Source organism: Podarcis melisellensis (assembly GCF_964234715.1).
Source record: "Podarcis melisellensis genome assembly, chromosome: Z".
NCBI lineage: Eukaryota > Metazoa > Chordata > Lepidosauria > Squamata > Lacertidae > Podarcis > Podarcis melisellensis.
The window spans coordinates 8,882,083-8,898,134 of record NC_138547.1 but is presented as its reverse complement, the minus strand read 5'-3'; the positions used below and the strand labels follow the sequence as shown (position 1 = coordinate 8,898,134).

The 16,052-nt window shown below is 46.2% G+C and overlaps 2 protein-coding genes across 4 annotated transcripts in view; one reads left to right on the top strand and one right to left on the bottom strand.

The window, feature by feature from the left end:
• Positions 1-16,052, bottom strand: part of SLC31A2 (solute carrier family 31 member 2) — a 766,698-nt gene that overhangs the window by 552,330 nt on the left and 198,316 nt on the right. The gene's annotated exons all lie outside the window — the stretch shown is intronic.
• Positions 1-16,052, top strand: part of LOC309361395 (uncharacterized protein) — a 149,729-nt gene that overhangs the window by 56,656 nt on the left and 77,021 nt on the right. For all 3 annotated transcript variants that reach the window (XM_081896272.1, XM_081896271.1, XM_081896273.1), the window contains exons 7-14: positions 2,389-3,198; positions 4,057-4,101; positions 6,592-6,711; positions 9,115-9,153; positions 11,393-11,446; positions 12,829-12,882; positions 13,290-13,397; positions 13,966-14,019. In XM_081896272.1, the coding sequence (XP_081752398.1) occupies positions 2,389-3,198; positions 4,057-4,101; positions 6,592-6,711; positions 9,115-9,153; positions 11,393-11,446; positions 12,829-12,882; positions 13,290-13,397; positions 13,966-14,019 (1,284 nt within the window). The remainder of the gene's footprint in view (positions 1-2,388; positions 3,199-4,056; positions 4,102-6,591; positions 6,712-9,114; positions 9,154-11,392; positions 11,447-12,828; positions 12,883-13,289; positions 13,398-13,965; positions 14,020-16,052) is intronic.

Here is a 16,052-nt window from a genome sequence, read left to right as displayed (position 1 = left end):
ACTAAATTGCCAGGAAGAACAAAGTGATGCCAGAGAGTCCTGGTGTGAGGAGGAGGAGGAGGAGAAGAGGGGAAGGAAATATCCTTGCCATCCTCCCTTTTCCCTTGGAATGTTGATACAAATCAACAGTTGTGGCATCTTGGGACCTAGGCCATCCTTGTGGTTTCTTCTCCTGATGGTATGACAAAATCCCACAAGGGGAATGGACTCTAAGCTGTGGCCAAGTGGGCAGGGCCATCCATCACCCCAAACTCTGAATGCCCATGCTGAGCTAGTCCATTGCATTGAGCACCCTGTCCTTGATCAGAGCACCATGGACATCTTCTGCATGGGCTTTCTGTGGATGGGCTTGTGGGGTGTTGGACCAGCCTCCAGCACTTTCAAGGTAGGTGGGAATCTTAGTCTATCCCCTGAATTATTGTTGCTGTTGCTGTTTTTGTACTACTATTATGTTGTTCTTCATATTGCCCATAACTTTTTGTTTGTTAGTAGAGCCATTGTGATGTTGCCAACTAAGTTCCACTCGCAGTAGACCCATTGAAATCACCATTCATTTCAGTGGATCTGCTTTGAATAGTACTATCATTGGATTCAACCCACTGAAATGAATGGGCATGACTAATATTCCAGTGAGTCTACTCTGAGTAACACTTGTTAGAATGAGCCCTTTATTGTTAAACAGTGATCATCATATGCTCATTGTTACAAATAATGACAAATTTTGTTACTGAGAGGATAATTAACCCCTCTTTAACTTTTAAAAAAATGTGAGGGGTGTGTGTCTATTTGTGCTCTTTTAGTTGTACACATATTCATATTACTTAGAGAAAATCATCTTGTCATCCGTCTCCCTGTTCCAAACTTGATACGGTTAAGTCAGCTTGAGCAATCACCCATTCCAAATACTTTGTGAGATGGTTTCTAAAATTAGAAAAAGGCTTTTTGGGGATTTGGCTTGGTATGATATCTTTTCTCAGTAGCAGTTGAAAAGATTTGCAGCCCCATTCTGTGCATGTTTTACTCTGAAGTAAAACCCACTTAAAAACAATTGACTCCAAGGTAAGTGTGCACAGGATTGCAGCCTTTGAGTGTAATTCTTTACCCTAGAAATGCAAAGTGTGGATCAGTTGCTGCAGGAGATTTGTTATAGCTACAGGTGGGGGAGAAATTTGATTCAGGCCACATATAAAGGTGAAGCAACCTAATCTGTGCTTTATAAAACAATACATGAAACTAAACTCAGCTATCCTCTTTAGATTTGCACGTCTCCCCATTTAGCAGTGCGCTTTTCCAGCCAACTGATGTGTACAAAATGCATATATTAGGGTAACAGTGTGCATCAGAATGTATGTAGCCCTGAAAATATCATGCAGGAATGCTGTTTATATTAGGGGAAATTGCTTTACAAGAATGTGTGTATTAGTCTAAACTGCGAACAAAAAAATGTGTGTATTCGTGGGAAACTTGCTCAAAAATGCTGGTGATTGTCATTTAAAAAAAAAACAGAACAATCAATTTAGATCAACAGTGCAGTTTTTTTATAATAGCAGAATAAATGAAAGAAAAAAGTTTAGGTTCTGGCTGGTTCCTCAGAGGAGAGAGTAAGGGAGGGCAGAACCTATTATCGAAAGAGAAGACTGAGTCACTTTTGTTAACAAATTGAATAAAAGTACACCAAATCATCATAAATTTATCAGTTTTGATCTCCCCCAATGCCTTCCTCCTCTCCTATTTAGACCAATGTGGTATTGGTGCCTGTTGAAAAGTTAGGCAGGTTGCGGATCCAATTTCGCCATACTGTGCATAATTTTATAAACTTCTATCAAGCTGCCTCTTACTTACCTTTTCTCCAAACTAAAAAGTCCCAAATGCTGCAACCTTTCTTTATATGGGAGTCACTCTATTCCCTCAATCATTTTGGTGGCCCTTTTCTGAACCTTTTTCAAATCTGCAATATCTTTTTGGAGATGTGGCAACCAGCACTGTACGCAGTAGTCCAAATGCATATGCACCATAGATTTGTATAACGGTATTATGATATTGGCAGTTTTATTTTCAGTTCCTTTCCTAATAATCCCCAGCATAGAATTTGCTTTTTTTCACTGCCACTGCACACTTGATTGACATACTCATCGAGCTACCTACTTTGACCTCAAAATTTCGCTCCTGGTCCATCACCTCCAGTTCAGACCCAGACTTACAACTGCTCTACAGTGTTTAATACAAGAGGGGTTTTTTTACAGCCCTATCTGGGTAGACAAGCAAATGAGTCTCAGTCTATCTGCATACAAAGTACATGCTCTATTATTGAACTACGGCCAAGTGACAACACAAGCATGTCTGCACAAGCATGAATCACTAGAATGCCGTTTTCTCTCTTATTTATAGGGCTCAGAGCTTGCTGATTCAGATGTGGCTTTGAAGTCTCCTATGGTTGAACAAAGAGATCTTCAGAAGAACCCCAGTACATTCCCCAGTAGAAGCCTTACAGCTTCAGACATGGCTTCCAAAAGACCAAAGGAGGATGGAGAAGAGGAGGGGATTCTCACTTTCAGAGAAGAGCCCCCAAGCACCACTTACACGAAAATGACTAGATCTAGAATGCTTGGCTCAGAGAAGAAAGGAAATACTGATGGCTCCATTGCCAACAGTAACTCATGGCCCTCTTCTGAGCTCCAGGATCTTCATGTGATTAGTGACAATGGTATCCCTTTTCAAAGCCCTTCCAAAGAAAGTCAACTGGGTATCAAGAAAGTGGATATCACAAGAGCCCTGGATAAGAACACTAAAGGAAAGCCGAAGGGGGATAGTGGGTCTTGGGAGCAGTTCCCAACCACCATCATAGACCTTGACAGCCCTCTCACCCTCTTGAAAATCCCTGAGGATGGGAATGAATTGCCTGAAAACAAACCTAGAGCCTTTCTTCCTAACTCCAGTGTGAAGGGTGCAATCTTTGTGGATAGGGGAGTTGTACTTCACCCTTCTAGAGTTTCCATAGCACCCGCTGGTACCACAAAATCACTGAAGACTCCCTCTGGCATTGTCAAGGGACATGCCCATAGACAAAGGACTTTGACTCTGTTGAAAGGGGTTTCCACTCAGAACTTTGGTCCGACCCACTCTTTGCAATTGATGGAGCAGCAAAAAATACTCCTTAAACCAGGACCCCGTGGGCTACCTGGGCCGCCAGGTTTGCCGGTAAGTAGTAGCTACAGATTGGCCTCTATGTGGATATTGACACATGCAGTCATGTTCAGTTCTGGAACTCCTGGTATATCATGAAAAAATAACTAGTGTTGCTCTTCTTTCTAAGTCAAGTTGAGCTATCGGCTCCTTGTTTGGTGCCAAGTACAGTGCCTTGGGAGAAGTGAAGGAGGAATACTTGGTCAATGGGTCAGTCTGACCGTGGAGGAGTTTTATCAAAGTCTGAACATGTACATTGTGTTTTCTGTTTCCCTGACTCCTGAGTTGTTTCTCATTGAGTCTGATAAAATGGAAGGTGGGGAGCCCAACAGGAGGTAGAACCAGAATCAGTGACCAGCAGAGCCAACTAATTCTAGTTTTCCCCTCTCCCTGCTGAGTTCTGCAAGAGCAACCCTGAGAGGAAGCAAGTCAGGGACACTCCTTGAACAGGTAAGAAGGCAAGTAGGTGGCCTGGGGAGTGGAGACTGGTCAAGGGTGAGTTGACATCAGTGGGGCAGTGGGCTGTTTTCCCTAATGGATCAGCCTCCACTGCTGTGTTCCCTTCACCACTGAAGAAAGACCAGACATTTTTGGCATATTACTGGAGATTTCCCCTGCTGTTTACTGGAACTATATTTTTGCCTCTGCTTTGGAAAAGCATCTACCACTGAGTGGTCCCTTCCCACACCTTAGCTTAAGATGACCTGCGATGCACCCTCATTCAAGGCCATTGATGTGAATGGAGCTCCCCTGTTGTGCTTTGTGAATAAGAAGTAATCTAGAAGACATTTAAGACTGTAGATTGCCAACTCTCCTCATTTAATGTTGAATCCCAACATTAAACAACTTGGTGGTGTCTGTGTTGCTTTGCAGGGCTGTCCAGGGAGACGAGGAGCAATGGGACCAAAGGGAGAGAAGGTAAGATGACTGGGAAGTGCTTGAAAATAGGTGAACACTGTCAGTTTATAGATTAAAAAGATGAGTTATTTTAAATTCTCATTTACAACCATTGTTCTCTCTCCATTAAAGCTTTTGAGCTCATCAGCTGAGGCTGAAGACAAAGTCATTTTATAGAGAATTGGAAAATGCATAGTTTTCTATGTCATATACCAGGGATTTTTTTTCTTAATCCTGTTGAGAGCCACACTGTCTCTTGCCTTACTTTCTGCATCATAGTTGCAGTGCCCTCAAGGCTCTGTGCCCAGTGTCCCCAAACTGGTCATACCTCCAGAAATCCACCTCTGCTGGCAACCTCCCCTGAGGAAGATTGTTCAATCCAATGTCCTAATCTGAAACTTGGGCACAATAAGAACTTTTACCAATGGGCCACTTAATTAATTAAGCTATTGTCTTCCTCTTCCTCCATAATTGTCTGTCCTTCACCCTAAGGGTCCTGGGCAAGTTTTTAATACAGTGTTAAAATCAGTCCAAAACAACTGAGAACCCCAGAAATAAGATGGATACTAAAAGAAGAAAAATGGAACTCAAGTCAAAAGCTAGGGTAAAGAGCTGCATCTTCAACAAATTCATGGAGGGTAAGACTATCAATGGCTGCTAGCCATGGTGCTAATTTCTCCAGCTACTTTCAAAGCCAGTATAGTCATACCTTGGATCCTGAATGCCCTGGAACTTGGATTGTTCCGGTTTGTGAATGTTCTTTTGGAACCTGGATGTCTGACGGGGCTTTGGTTTTCGAACGTTTTGGAAGTCGAATTCCATTTGACTTCCAAGGTATGACTGTATGCCTCTGAATACTAGTTGTTGGGAATCACAAGTGGCAGAAGATTGCAGTTGTGTTTGAAGGCTTCCCATTGGGGCATCTGGTTGGCCACCATTAGAACAGGATGTAAGATTAGCTGGGCCTTTGATTTGAACCATCAGGGCTTTACTTTATTTATTTTTTCTTATAATGTTTCTCCCTTCTTCTAAGCCAGGCATCATTTTTATACCAGGCATGGAGAAGGAAAAGCTCCCTTATTGTTGTTTAACACAACTACAGTTTTAAGGCAAGGGTGCTCACCCTGTGGCTCAGTAACTCATTTTTGTGTGGGCCATGAAGAGTCAGTGGGACCCTTAGGGGCAGAGCACACCAGCATGGGAAGTGAGCTAGGTCTAAGCTTCTGCTCTAAGCTGTTTCTTAGCCACACCTGAAGAAGGCACAAGGCCTCCCCATGAAACAGCCCTCTTTAAAGAAAGAGAGAGAGAGAGAGAGAGAGAGAGAGAGAGAGAGAGAGAGAAAGAAAGAAAGAAAGAAAGAAAGAAAGAAAGAAAGAAAGAAAGAAAGAAAGAAAGAAAGAAAGAAAGAAAAGTTTGTGCGGTAACTGAAATTCCTCATGTTATGAAACTGTGTGGTCAAGGCTTGAAACGTCTTAAAGAGATTCCTCTTTGTTGATTTGGTACAATCTAATTGTTCATAGCAGCCCAGAGTGATGCTACATTGGGGACATTGCAAGAAATTGCTGCATGCTGCTCATAAACTCAAAACAAAAGACCTATGACAAATGTCACTGAACTCTGCCAAGCCCCCATTAACCCCCAATGCTGCTGACCTGATCCAGAGGCATCTCTGTTACCGCAAGGAAGTGACAGCACAAATGGGTTCCCTAAGCCAGCTTTGCAGTGGGATAAGGTCAGGACCCTGGATAGCACCAAGGGTGCTAGATCAGAGTTCAAAAGCAAGTTTTCAGGACCACAATGTCCTTTGAGGCAGCCATTGGCCCCTGAGCAATAATGTTTGGGGCTGCATACAATACTCGTTCTACTCAGAGCAGCCCTATTGAAATATATGGACATAGCTTAATTGGTTACAACCCTTAGTCTGCAGGTGCTCTTCAGGATTCAGGGAGTCAGAAGTCCCTTCCTCAGACTCCATAGCAAAGAAACATCATTGGGGTTTGGAGTGGGGAGCTAGGTATGGAATCTGATGCTGGATTCAGGATGGGCCAAGATGAGCTGTTACTACTCATAGAGTCTTATGGCTTTGGAACAAGAGCCCTGACAGATGCTGGATGCTAACATCATGCCGGATCCTTATCCACCCACAACACCTACTTACCTTTGACACCACTATGAATCTACATGGTAAACTATACACAAACAGTGCTATACTGTGCTACAACATTGTGTTGATGGGTGACTTGTAGCCATGATGGCTATGTTCTAACTCCATTATCGGAGGCAGTTTGCCTCTGAATACCAGTTGCTGGGGATCCCAGAAAGGGAGAGTGCCACTACTGTGCTCGGGTCCTATTTTGTGGGCATCCTGAGAACAAGATGTTGTACTAGATGGGCCTTTGGCCTGATCCAGCAGGGCTGCTCTTATGTTCACATGTGGCAGACGGAAACAAACAAAAACTCTGCTGTTCTACCAAAACCAAAATAAAGAAGGCACAATTTTCTTCTCTTTAGGGATACCCTGGTGGAATTGGACGAACAGGTCCTACTGGAGACCCAGGGCATCCCGGAGTCCCTGGGGTCCCAGCAGTTGTTCTCTGGAGGAATTCAAAAGAGGATTGGCTGTCATTTACTGTAAGTTAAGAATTAGTGACCCTTGGGGGGGGGGACTGCCAAGTATCAGCAATGGGCATAGCCAGAAGCATAAGTGTACACGATTAACTAGTCCTGGGCCCCAGCTGAACTATGCATTTAAAGCAGTATCATTCCACTTTAAACAAGTCATGGCTTCCCTCAAAGCACACCAGGAATTGTAGTTTGTTGAGGGAGCAGAGAGCTGTTGTGGTGGTTTAGTCGTTTAGTCGTGTCTGACTTTTCGTGACCCCATGGACCAGAGCACACCAGGCACTCCTGTCTCCCACAGAGAGCTGTTAGAAGACCCCTATTTTCCTCACAGAGCTACATTTCACAGTGTTCCATAGGAAGAGGCTGTCAGGGATTGGTTTTCAGGGGAGAGACAGGAATGTACAGAGAGCCTCCTCCTCTGTTGAGCAGCTGTACTTCGTCAGAGTTGGGGGAGGAGAGGCTGTCGGGAAACACGGAAGATGAGAGTGGGAGGAACCCAAAGGCTGCTACCAGAGAGAGAAAGGGGCAGTCTCCATTGCCTGGTTTTTCACGTAAGGAAAAGAAAGGGGGGGCTTCCGGGGTTTCTCTGCTGGAGGGGGAACAGGCATGGAGCACTTCCGGATTCTGTTAGCGATTGAGGCAGACATGCTTTTGAAACCTCTGCACTGTACTTAGTTTTGGCATTCAATAAATCCTGCAAAAGACAGGCCGGAGATCCGGGCTGTTATCTCCGCAAGCAGCCATTAACCATTCTGACAGAGGCACTGACTGTTAAAACCATTCTGGGTCACAGCTCTATGAGGGGAATAGAAGTCTCTTTCGCAGCACCCTCAACAAACTACAGCTCCCAAGATTTGGGGAGAGGGGATCCACGACTCTTTTAAAGCAGTATGATGCTGCTTTAAACTTGTAGTGCAAAGGGCCCAGAATTAAGAGATTGCCCTGTTTCATCTTTTATCATGGCTGCCTTGGATTATAACTCTGAGGCAGGAATGAGGAAGTGGGTGTAGTGTAGGTCTGAATGAAGACTCACCCAGAGAATGCCTGTGCTGCTGCTATAATTGCATTTAAAATTAGCTTTAAAAATATAGAAAGGGAGTGGCAGCAACAGCAATGGGCTGACGGACAGGAACAGTGACTGTCTAGCCAATCAGTCCTGGCTTGCACTTCAGGCAGCGGATGGCAAAGTGCAATCCACACCCTCCATCTACCACCTGGGCTACCTGGCTCATGATGGGATCAGCCCTGTAAACTATGGAATTCACCCCAAGAGGCAACAGGGGCCACTAATTTGGGTGGCTTGGAAAGGGGTTGGGCAAACACATGGAGAAGGCTCTCATTGACTACTCAACCTGATGTCTGTGTTCTACCCCAACTGATGGAGCCAGCAATGATTCTGGATATCAGCTGCTAGGATTCTCAGGTGGGAAGAAGTGCTATTGCATTCCGGTCTTGTTTGCAGATTTTCCTGGACTGGGCACTGTGAGAACAGAATGTTGGACAAGATGGGCCTGATCCAGTAGGGCTCTTTTTAAGTTCTAACATCCTTGCATTCTTTCCTGCTTAAAATGAAGAAAGCAATCTGCCACTCCCCTTGTTTTTCCATATTGTCTTTTGATGCAAAAATTCTGCTTTACAGTGAAGATCCCTCAGCCCTTGTCTCCTGCCTCTGTTGTTGTTGTTGTTGAAAATAGAATCTCAATGTTCAAGTGAAGGATAATGTTTCCTTTGCTGCCACCCCCATAGTTCTACCCTCATGGCTTTAGAATGAAACATTTCCCAGATCTATAGTTCCTCCTGATGTACATGAGTGTGTTTAGAGAGAGAAAAATATATTTAACTGGCCTGGGAGAAGAAGGCAGGGGAAGTGGGTAGGATATGGTTCACCAGTCTCTCAGCCCTCCTGACAGATTGTCAGGGTTTTTTAATTTTATTTTTTGCCGTTTCTGTTCACATTAATCAATTTGGGATCAACTTTAAAGGAGCCAAAGGGGTCTGCTGCTTCTTGATCCTGAGCTGAGTTTGCCCATCTGTCAACTGTCCAAGAGCGGCTCTGTGCGTTTTTTTTATTAGAAATATTTCCATATGTTGAAAGATCTTTGGTTATTTTCCTAGAACAGATTTCTGAGCTCAGTTTCCCTCAATTCTCTCCTCAGCCACTTCCCTCTTCCCCTATTTAGAATGATGTGCAATATCAAGTTTCTGATTTCTCTGATCTCAGAAATTCAGTAAAATAGCAAACATTTTTGCTCCTTTCCCTTTCAAAAGAAATCTGTCTTTTCTGGTTTAAACGTTCCAGAGGATGTTAACCTTGTAAAAATCTTATTAGCTTATTTTTCTTGGAGAACAAAATTAGCAGTGTGTTTCTGTTACCTTGTCCCTCACTCTCCCTTCTTTTCTTTTTTTTAAAAGCAAACCTCATTTTATCAGCTTCTTCGTGCGGGCTGGCCAGTAAGTATCCCCCCCCCCCAGTGGTTGTTATAAAGGGTTCTAGCTCACCTTTCAAGGCACGCTGCCCTCATAAGGCAGTTTGCAAAGATTTAAGATACACAGCGTGAAGACACAATACCCCACTAACCCCTCTAATGTTTTAGCAGCAGCAGATATCTACAAAGCAAATTAAAAGTCTGCAGACACTGGGCTGTATCCAATCTTCTTGGAGGAGACCAACTGAATTTGATGGACATTTGTTGTTGTTTAGTCCTTTAGTTGTGTCCGACTCTTCATGACCCCATGGACCAGAGCACACCAGGCACCCCTGTCTTCCACTGCCTCCCGCAGTTTGGTCAAACTCATGCTGGTAGCTTCAAGAACACTGTCCAACCATCTTGTCCTCTGCCATCCCCTTCTTCTTGTGCCCTCAATCCTTCCCAACATCAGGGTCTTTTCCAGGGAGCCTTCTCTTCTCATGAGGTGGCCAAAGTACTGCAGCTTCAGCTTCAGGATCTGTCCTTCCAGTGCGCACTCTGGGCTGATTTCCTTAAGAATGGATAGGTTTGAACTTCTTGCAGTTCATGGGACTCTCAAGAGTCTCCTCCAGCACCATAATTCATGATGGACATTACTTAGGTGCATTTGTTTCAGAGTATACTCTGAGGTGATACAGCTCACAGAATAGAACAAAAATGGCTTTAAGCTCCCCTTGGAGATCACCAATGACAGGCCATTGTATTTCCTTAGGAAGGGAGTTTCAAAGGTGTGACGCCAACATATACAAGATATTGTCCCTGGTAACCACCACAATATCACTGGTCCCACTCACTGGACCAGAAACTGGAACCTCCAGTGCAGATCTTAAAGTTTGGACTGACTCATCCATGTACAGGTAGTCCTTCAGATAACCTGGTCCCAAACTGTTCAAGAAGTGTCAGCTGCTGCTGTTAGGTCAGACGGGGTGATGCTCCACCAAGCTCAGTTAGCTCTCAGTCTGCCCCCACCTGCCTACCTACTTACTTAAAGCCAGTTTGGAGCTACAAAGATGACCTCCCTCATCAATGAGCTGCTCAGACTAAGGGAACCCAGCAGATCTAGGAGCTTTAAAGCATGGTGCTGATAACACTAAGGTCACAGGTTCGATCCCCATAAGGGGATATTCTGCATATTCCTGCATTGCAGGGCATTGGATTAGGTGATCCTCAAGACCCCTTCCAGGTTCCAACCCTACAATGCTATGATTCTATTACATGTTACAGCAGGCCATAGCACTGGATTGGCTCTCTGCCATCACCTGATTTGCAGGGTCAATAGCATGGGTCGGCAAACTATGGCCTGGGGTGCCAGATCTGGCCCAATTGCCTTCTGGATCCAGCCCATGGATGGTCCGGGAATCGCCACGTGGATCGGCGTGGGGATTCTGATCGTTCGGGCTGTGCCATTTCCCACACACACACACACCACAGCAGCGCCTCCTCCCTCCCTCCTCCTGGCTTTTCCCCGCCCTGCCTAGAGCTGGAAGGGGTCTGGGCTTTGTTGAGCCACGGTTGACTGAGTGCAATTTTAAGCAGCCCCTCTCTAGAGCCAGCTCTTTCGCGCCACTCACCGTCCCTCCACCACCACCAGCCCCTGTCACTTGCAAGGTACAGGAGCCATGGTTGGCTGAGCACCATTTAAAGCAGAACAGCCCCTCTCCGGAGTTTGCCCTTTCATGCGACTCATCGTCCCTCTGCCGCCGCTACCACCAGCCCCTGCCTCTCGCAAGGCACAGATAAGCAGGCACCGGGGCTTGTCAGGTGCTGTGGAGAAGGGAGGGGAGAGTTGGGGGTGTTTCAAAATATAGTTTGCCCCCCCCCACAGGGTCTGAGGAACTGTAGACCGGCCCCCTGTGGAAAAAGTTTGCTGACCCCTGGTCAATAGGATACTAGTAAGCTGGCCTGTAACTCCCTCTTCTTGCCACCAGGTGGCATGTGGAATTGGGTGTCACTACCTGACCCCCAGGGAAATGCCCTGAATCATCTGACCCTAGATCACAACATGCTTACTTGGGATTTTGTGTGTTTCTTGTTCACACGCTTGCCTGAAGTGGAGTTGTGGTGGGCGGGGGAAGAAGAGGAGAGAGAAAATAAATATCTGATTGTAGTGTGTGTGTGTGTGTGTGTGTGTGTGAGAATGCACCCCAAGTTTCACCAGGTTTATTCTTAGCAGTTTGGTGGGTAACTGTGTTGCTTTTTATTTATTGAATACCATCATCTAGAGCCAGCCTGGACCTCCTGGACTACCCGGTCACCCAGGAAAGCCAGGATTGCCTGTAAGTAGCAGTGGGAGAGAAATTATGTTTGGTTCATATTAAATTCACACATTTCAAAACTATATGTGAACTGAAATGCAACGGCACTTAGAAATTTGCATTTCTCCAACCTAACAATGTGTGTAAACATGTATATAGTAGGGCAAAGTGTCATAAAAATTCACTGGCAAAAACAATGTAAACCCCCCCCCCATGTACCAAAGAAAAGAAATTATTTAAAACTAAATGTCACAGCATATACCAAAAATATTGAGAACCGAAGCAGTGAATTCTAGAATAAAACCTTAATAAAAATTGAGCCAAGGATCTACCGAGTCTGTATGTGGGAGCCAGGACAGATACTGCTTCAGCAGCAATCAGCCGGAGACTTAGCCCTGTATGGGAGCAGCAAATGCATCCTAACTGCTAGCTCCTCCTTCATTGGAAAATATTTCTTCAAATAAAAAAGCCCAGTCCTGCTCCATAAGTCATTTACTCTGACGGAGCAGGGATTCTCTGGGGCTTCCCTGATGTAGTCCTCTGACTTAAAGGTCAGCAGTGCAACATTGTCAGGCAAGGCCATCTTAAGCATATGTGGCACTGGGGTGCAAAGATGTGCCCGGCAGCCCCCCCAGGTTGCCCAGAGTTGTTAGCCTTTTTTTAGGGTGGGCCGGCGAGGCGCGCACGGCAGAGCTGGCCTGGCCAGCCACCTCATCAGCAACCGAGGAGCCCGAGGCGGCAGCAGCAGCAGAACAAGGCCGGGACCAGGCACCTGGGAGGAGGGTGGGCAAGCAGAGCCCAGCACAACAACAGTCGAGCCCGAGGCAGTGGCAGCAGTGACTGAGTGAAGCTGGGCGCCTCTTGTGAGCAGCGTGCACTGAGCGGGCCTCTCGACGGCCTGTCAATCCCAGGCACGCAAGAAGGCGGAGCTGGCTGGCTGCCTCAGTGTCTCGCTCACCTGCAGCAGAAGAGCTGCAGCGCTCCAACGGGCTCTGTTCCACTCGGCAATGGCTGTCGGCTCTTCCCAATCCCCGGACTCCAAATATCAGCCCTGGACTCTCGGCCTGGTGCCCTTGAGAGCCCAGCACCCAGGTGTCCTGCACCCCTAGCGCTTATGGGTAAGACGGCCCTGTTGTCAGGTCAGAGAGGCACTGGCATTGGAGACTCCTCTTGCAGAAATGTGTCTGGGGCTGATCTTCTCTGCAGTTCCCTTCCTTACCCAACCTCATCCCCTGAAGAAGGGGATCTTGACACCAGGATCATGGCAGGTGGAATATCCAATATCTTTGGGATATATTCTTCCCCCAGTGCAGAATTGTGACCCTTGCTTTGGGGGGCGGTGGGTGAGGGGAGAGGGTTCTGCCTTTGCGATGACTGTATTTATGTTGAGCTTTTATCTGCAGGGACCTCCTGGACATCCAGGGGAGTCAGGTGTAAAAGGATGGATTGGATACCCGGTAAGACCCACACTGTTTCCCATCTCTTAGTATAGTGCAGGGCACCACCCCCTCTAGTCACTTACTCTCCTGCTTTCCCTGGATCGGTCCCCACAGAGAAACAGTGAAGATGCATGCACACCCACACACATGAACGTTGCTTTTTCAAGGAAAATTGTATTCAGTAGAGTTAACCTGAGTCTTTAAAAAGCACATAGAGCTGAAAGAGGAAGTGGGAAAGAGTGCAATTTTCCTAACTACCCTCCACACTGCATGGTCAAGGGTGCAGTGACTAGAGTAGCTCAGAGGCTTTGTGGGGCACTGGGGGAAGACAGCCACAGGGGGCACTGAACTAGGGGATGCAAAGTAGGACTTCATGGATATCTTCCTTCATTATGGTTTTAATAATAAGCTGCCTCTTTCTCAAGGGTGAACCAGGGCCACCAGGCCTTCCAGGTCATGCTGGGTTTCCTGGTTCAGATGGACTTCCCGGCACAGATCAAAAGCCCGGACAACCTGGCGTCCAAGGTGAACAGGTAGGAGCCCAGATTTAATAAAGCACTGTCAACTTTCCCCACCCCTGCACTAAAAAATGGCTTTGCTTAGTGCTGACACTGAAAGGAAGGTTGGAAATAAGTTAGTACCTTGTTTACCCTGCTGCTAACATACTAACATAAAATCTGCAAGTGGATCATTTTTCAGCAGCCAGGGCTGCCACCGGAGTTTGGTGTTACCTGAGAGTGAGATCTACCACCTTGCACTAGGGCTACTGACGATTCTCAAAGCCTCTACGTTCCTGGCTTGTAACCACTGCTTATTTACCTCCCCTCTCCAGTGTGCATGTAATGATCAGTGTGGAAATTTGACATTACATCCATCTCTTGTCTTCGACTCTCCTGCTGTGTGCACTTTACCCAGAAGAAGAGGTTAAATGAGCAAGCAGCAGCAGCAAGAAGGAGATGGGTGTACTGAGATCATCATGCTCAGGCACCCAGCAAAAAGAAACAAGAGCCAGCCCTGTCAATGGTACCTCCTGGAACCAAGCCTAGTTCCCCAACTTTCTGTGCTTAGTTATATGTGTCTGCCTTTCCCCTTTCCCTGCAGGGTCCACAAGGATTTAGGGGAGACTGGGGGCCTGCTGGAGACAGAGGAGATGAGGTGAGTTGGAACTATAGGCTTGTTGGAAGAACCCAATAATATCTCTTGTTTTACTACCAAAGTCACTTGCTATTAATTTGTTTGGGAGCTGCCAGTCCCATCAGCTGCATCTGGGCAACCAAATCATGATTTAAACTGTGGTACAAGAAAGGGTTTGGTAAACCCAGAACCACCCCACGTCCACAGAGTTAGCAGCTAACAGCAGTTCTACTTAGCGGCTTACAGACGCTGGGAGCTTGTGACCAGGGGTATTTGTGAGGGAGGGCTCTTAAGAGGGAGGCCCAAAGTTCTGCCTCACAATGTGTGCATACCCTCCAACATTTCTCCAATGAAAATAGGGACATCCTAAGGAAAAGCGGGACATTCTGGGATCAAATCAGAAACCGGGATGGCTTCTCTAAATCAGGGACTGCTCCTGGAAAATAGGGACACTAAGAGGGTCTATGTATATAGGACCAAGAGGCATGGATGGTGATGGACTCACCACCCAAATCCAAAAAGGCAGGACACACAATAAAAAGGGGAATGGGAGGGAGGAGGAAAAAAAGCAAGCTCAACTGCAGGTTCTTAAACTTACAGTTGATATCAGTGGTAGTTGCAGTTGATAAAGAACAACCCTCAACCCTCCCCTGAAGCATTCTTCCATCACAGAACAAATCACAAAGCAGAGCACTGGGCAGGGTCTAGCCCAGGAGGACAGGGTAGCTCCTGTCCCACAAATGTAACAGGAAGCTACATTTTGCTACAGCTTCCTGAGAGCCAGTGTGGTGTAGTGGTTAAGAGCAGTAGTCTCGTAATCTGGGGAACCGGGTTCGCGTCTCCGCTCCTCCACATGCAGCTGCTGGGTGACCTTGGGCCAGTCACACTTCTTTGAAGTCTCTCAGCCCCACTCACCTCACAGAGTGTTTGTTGTGGGGGAGGAAGGGAAAGGAGAATGTTAGCCGCTTTGAGACTCCTTAAAGGGAGTGAAAGGCGGGATATCAAATCCAAACTCTTCTTCTTCCTGGCTCATGCAAAGGGAGGACCAGAGAGGCTGCTAGCGGAGAACTGAAGCTGGTCACTATTTCAGTTCATTAAGCTGAGATTTCATCATTGGAGCATTCCTAATGTACTGAACTCCAGTTTGTTGTTTCTGCAAGCATCTGGGGGGGGGGGACTACTTGTTTCACTCTCCTGTTTACTGATTAGCTTATTAACCATGTGCAACAGCCATCTTGTGATCTAAATAAGATTCATATTTTTCAACACAGTGCTGCAAACACTTGTGGAGATCAGGTTCACCAGTGGCAGGCAGTTATGAACCATGGCAAGTGCAAGTCATCCAAGCAGCAGACAGGGCATCCAGATGATGTCCAGAGCAGTCAGGGCAACTGGCTCATAGACTGGTAATTTGTGTAGGGGATCATTCAAGAACAGAGTTTCCCAACCCTACTCACTTGTAGTCTAAAAACTTAAGAAGAACGCTGCTGCATCAGGCCAAAGGCCCATGTAGCCCATAACTCTCTTCTCACAGTGGCTGACCAGATGCATCAGTGGGAAGCCTGCTAGCAGGACCAGACTACAACAGCTCTCTTCCAATAATTTGGAATTCAAAGGCAGACTGCCTCAAACGCTAGAGGGGAAAAAAGAACCACCAAAAGCCTTGTCCTCCATGTGTCTGTATGTCTAATCCTCTTTTAAAGCCATCCAAGTTGGTGACCAACACTACCTCTTTTAGGCACAAATTCCATAGTTTTAACTTTGCACTGTGTCAAAAAGAATACTCTCTGTGTACAGTTCTGTCCACCTCATGTCCAAAAAGATATTGTAGAGCTGGAAAACGACCAAGGGGGTGAAGTAACTATGGGAATGTTTAGGGGTGCGGGGGGTATATATTGTCTAAGATATCCCATCCCAACTTGTCTTTACAAGTTCAACAAAATCAGCAGAGTTAACGTTCCCCCCCTTTTTTAAACACACGCACAGCAGGTAGCTTGCTCAGTCTCTGTAAATATGTCCTGGTATTTTCCCCGTTTAATCCTTCCTAAAATAAG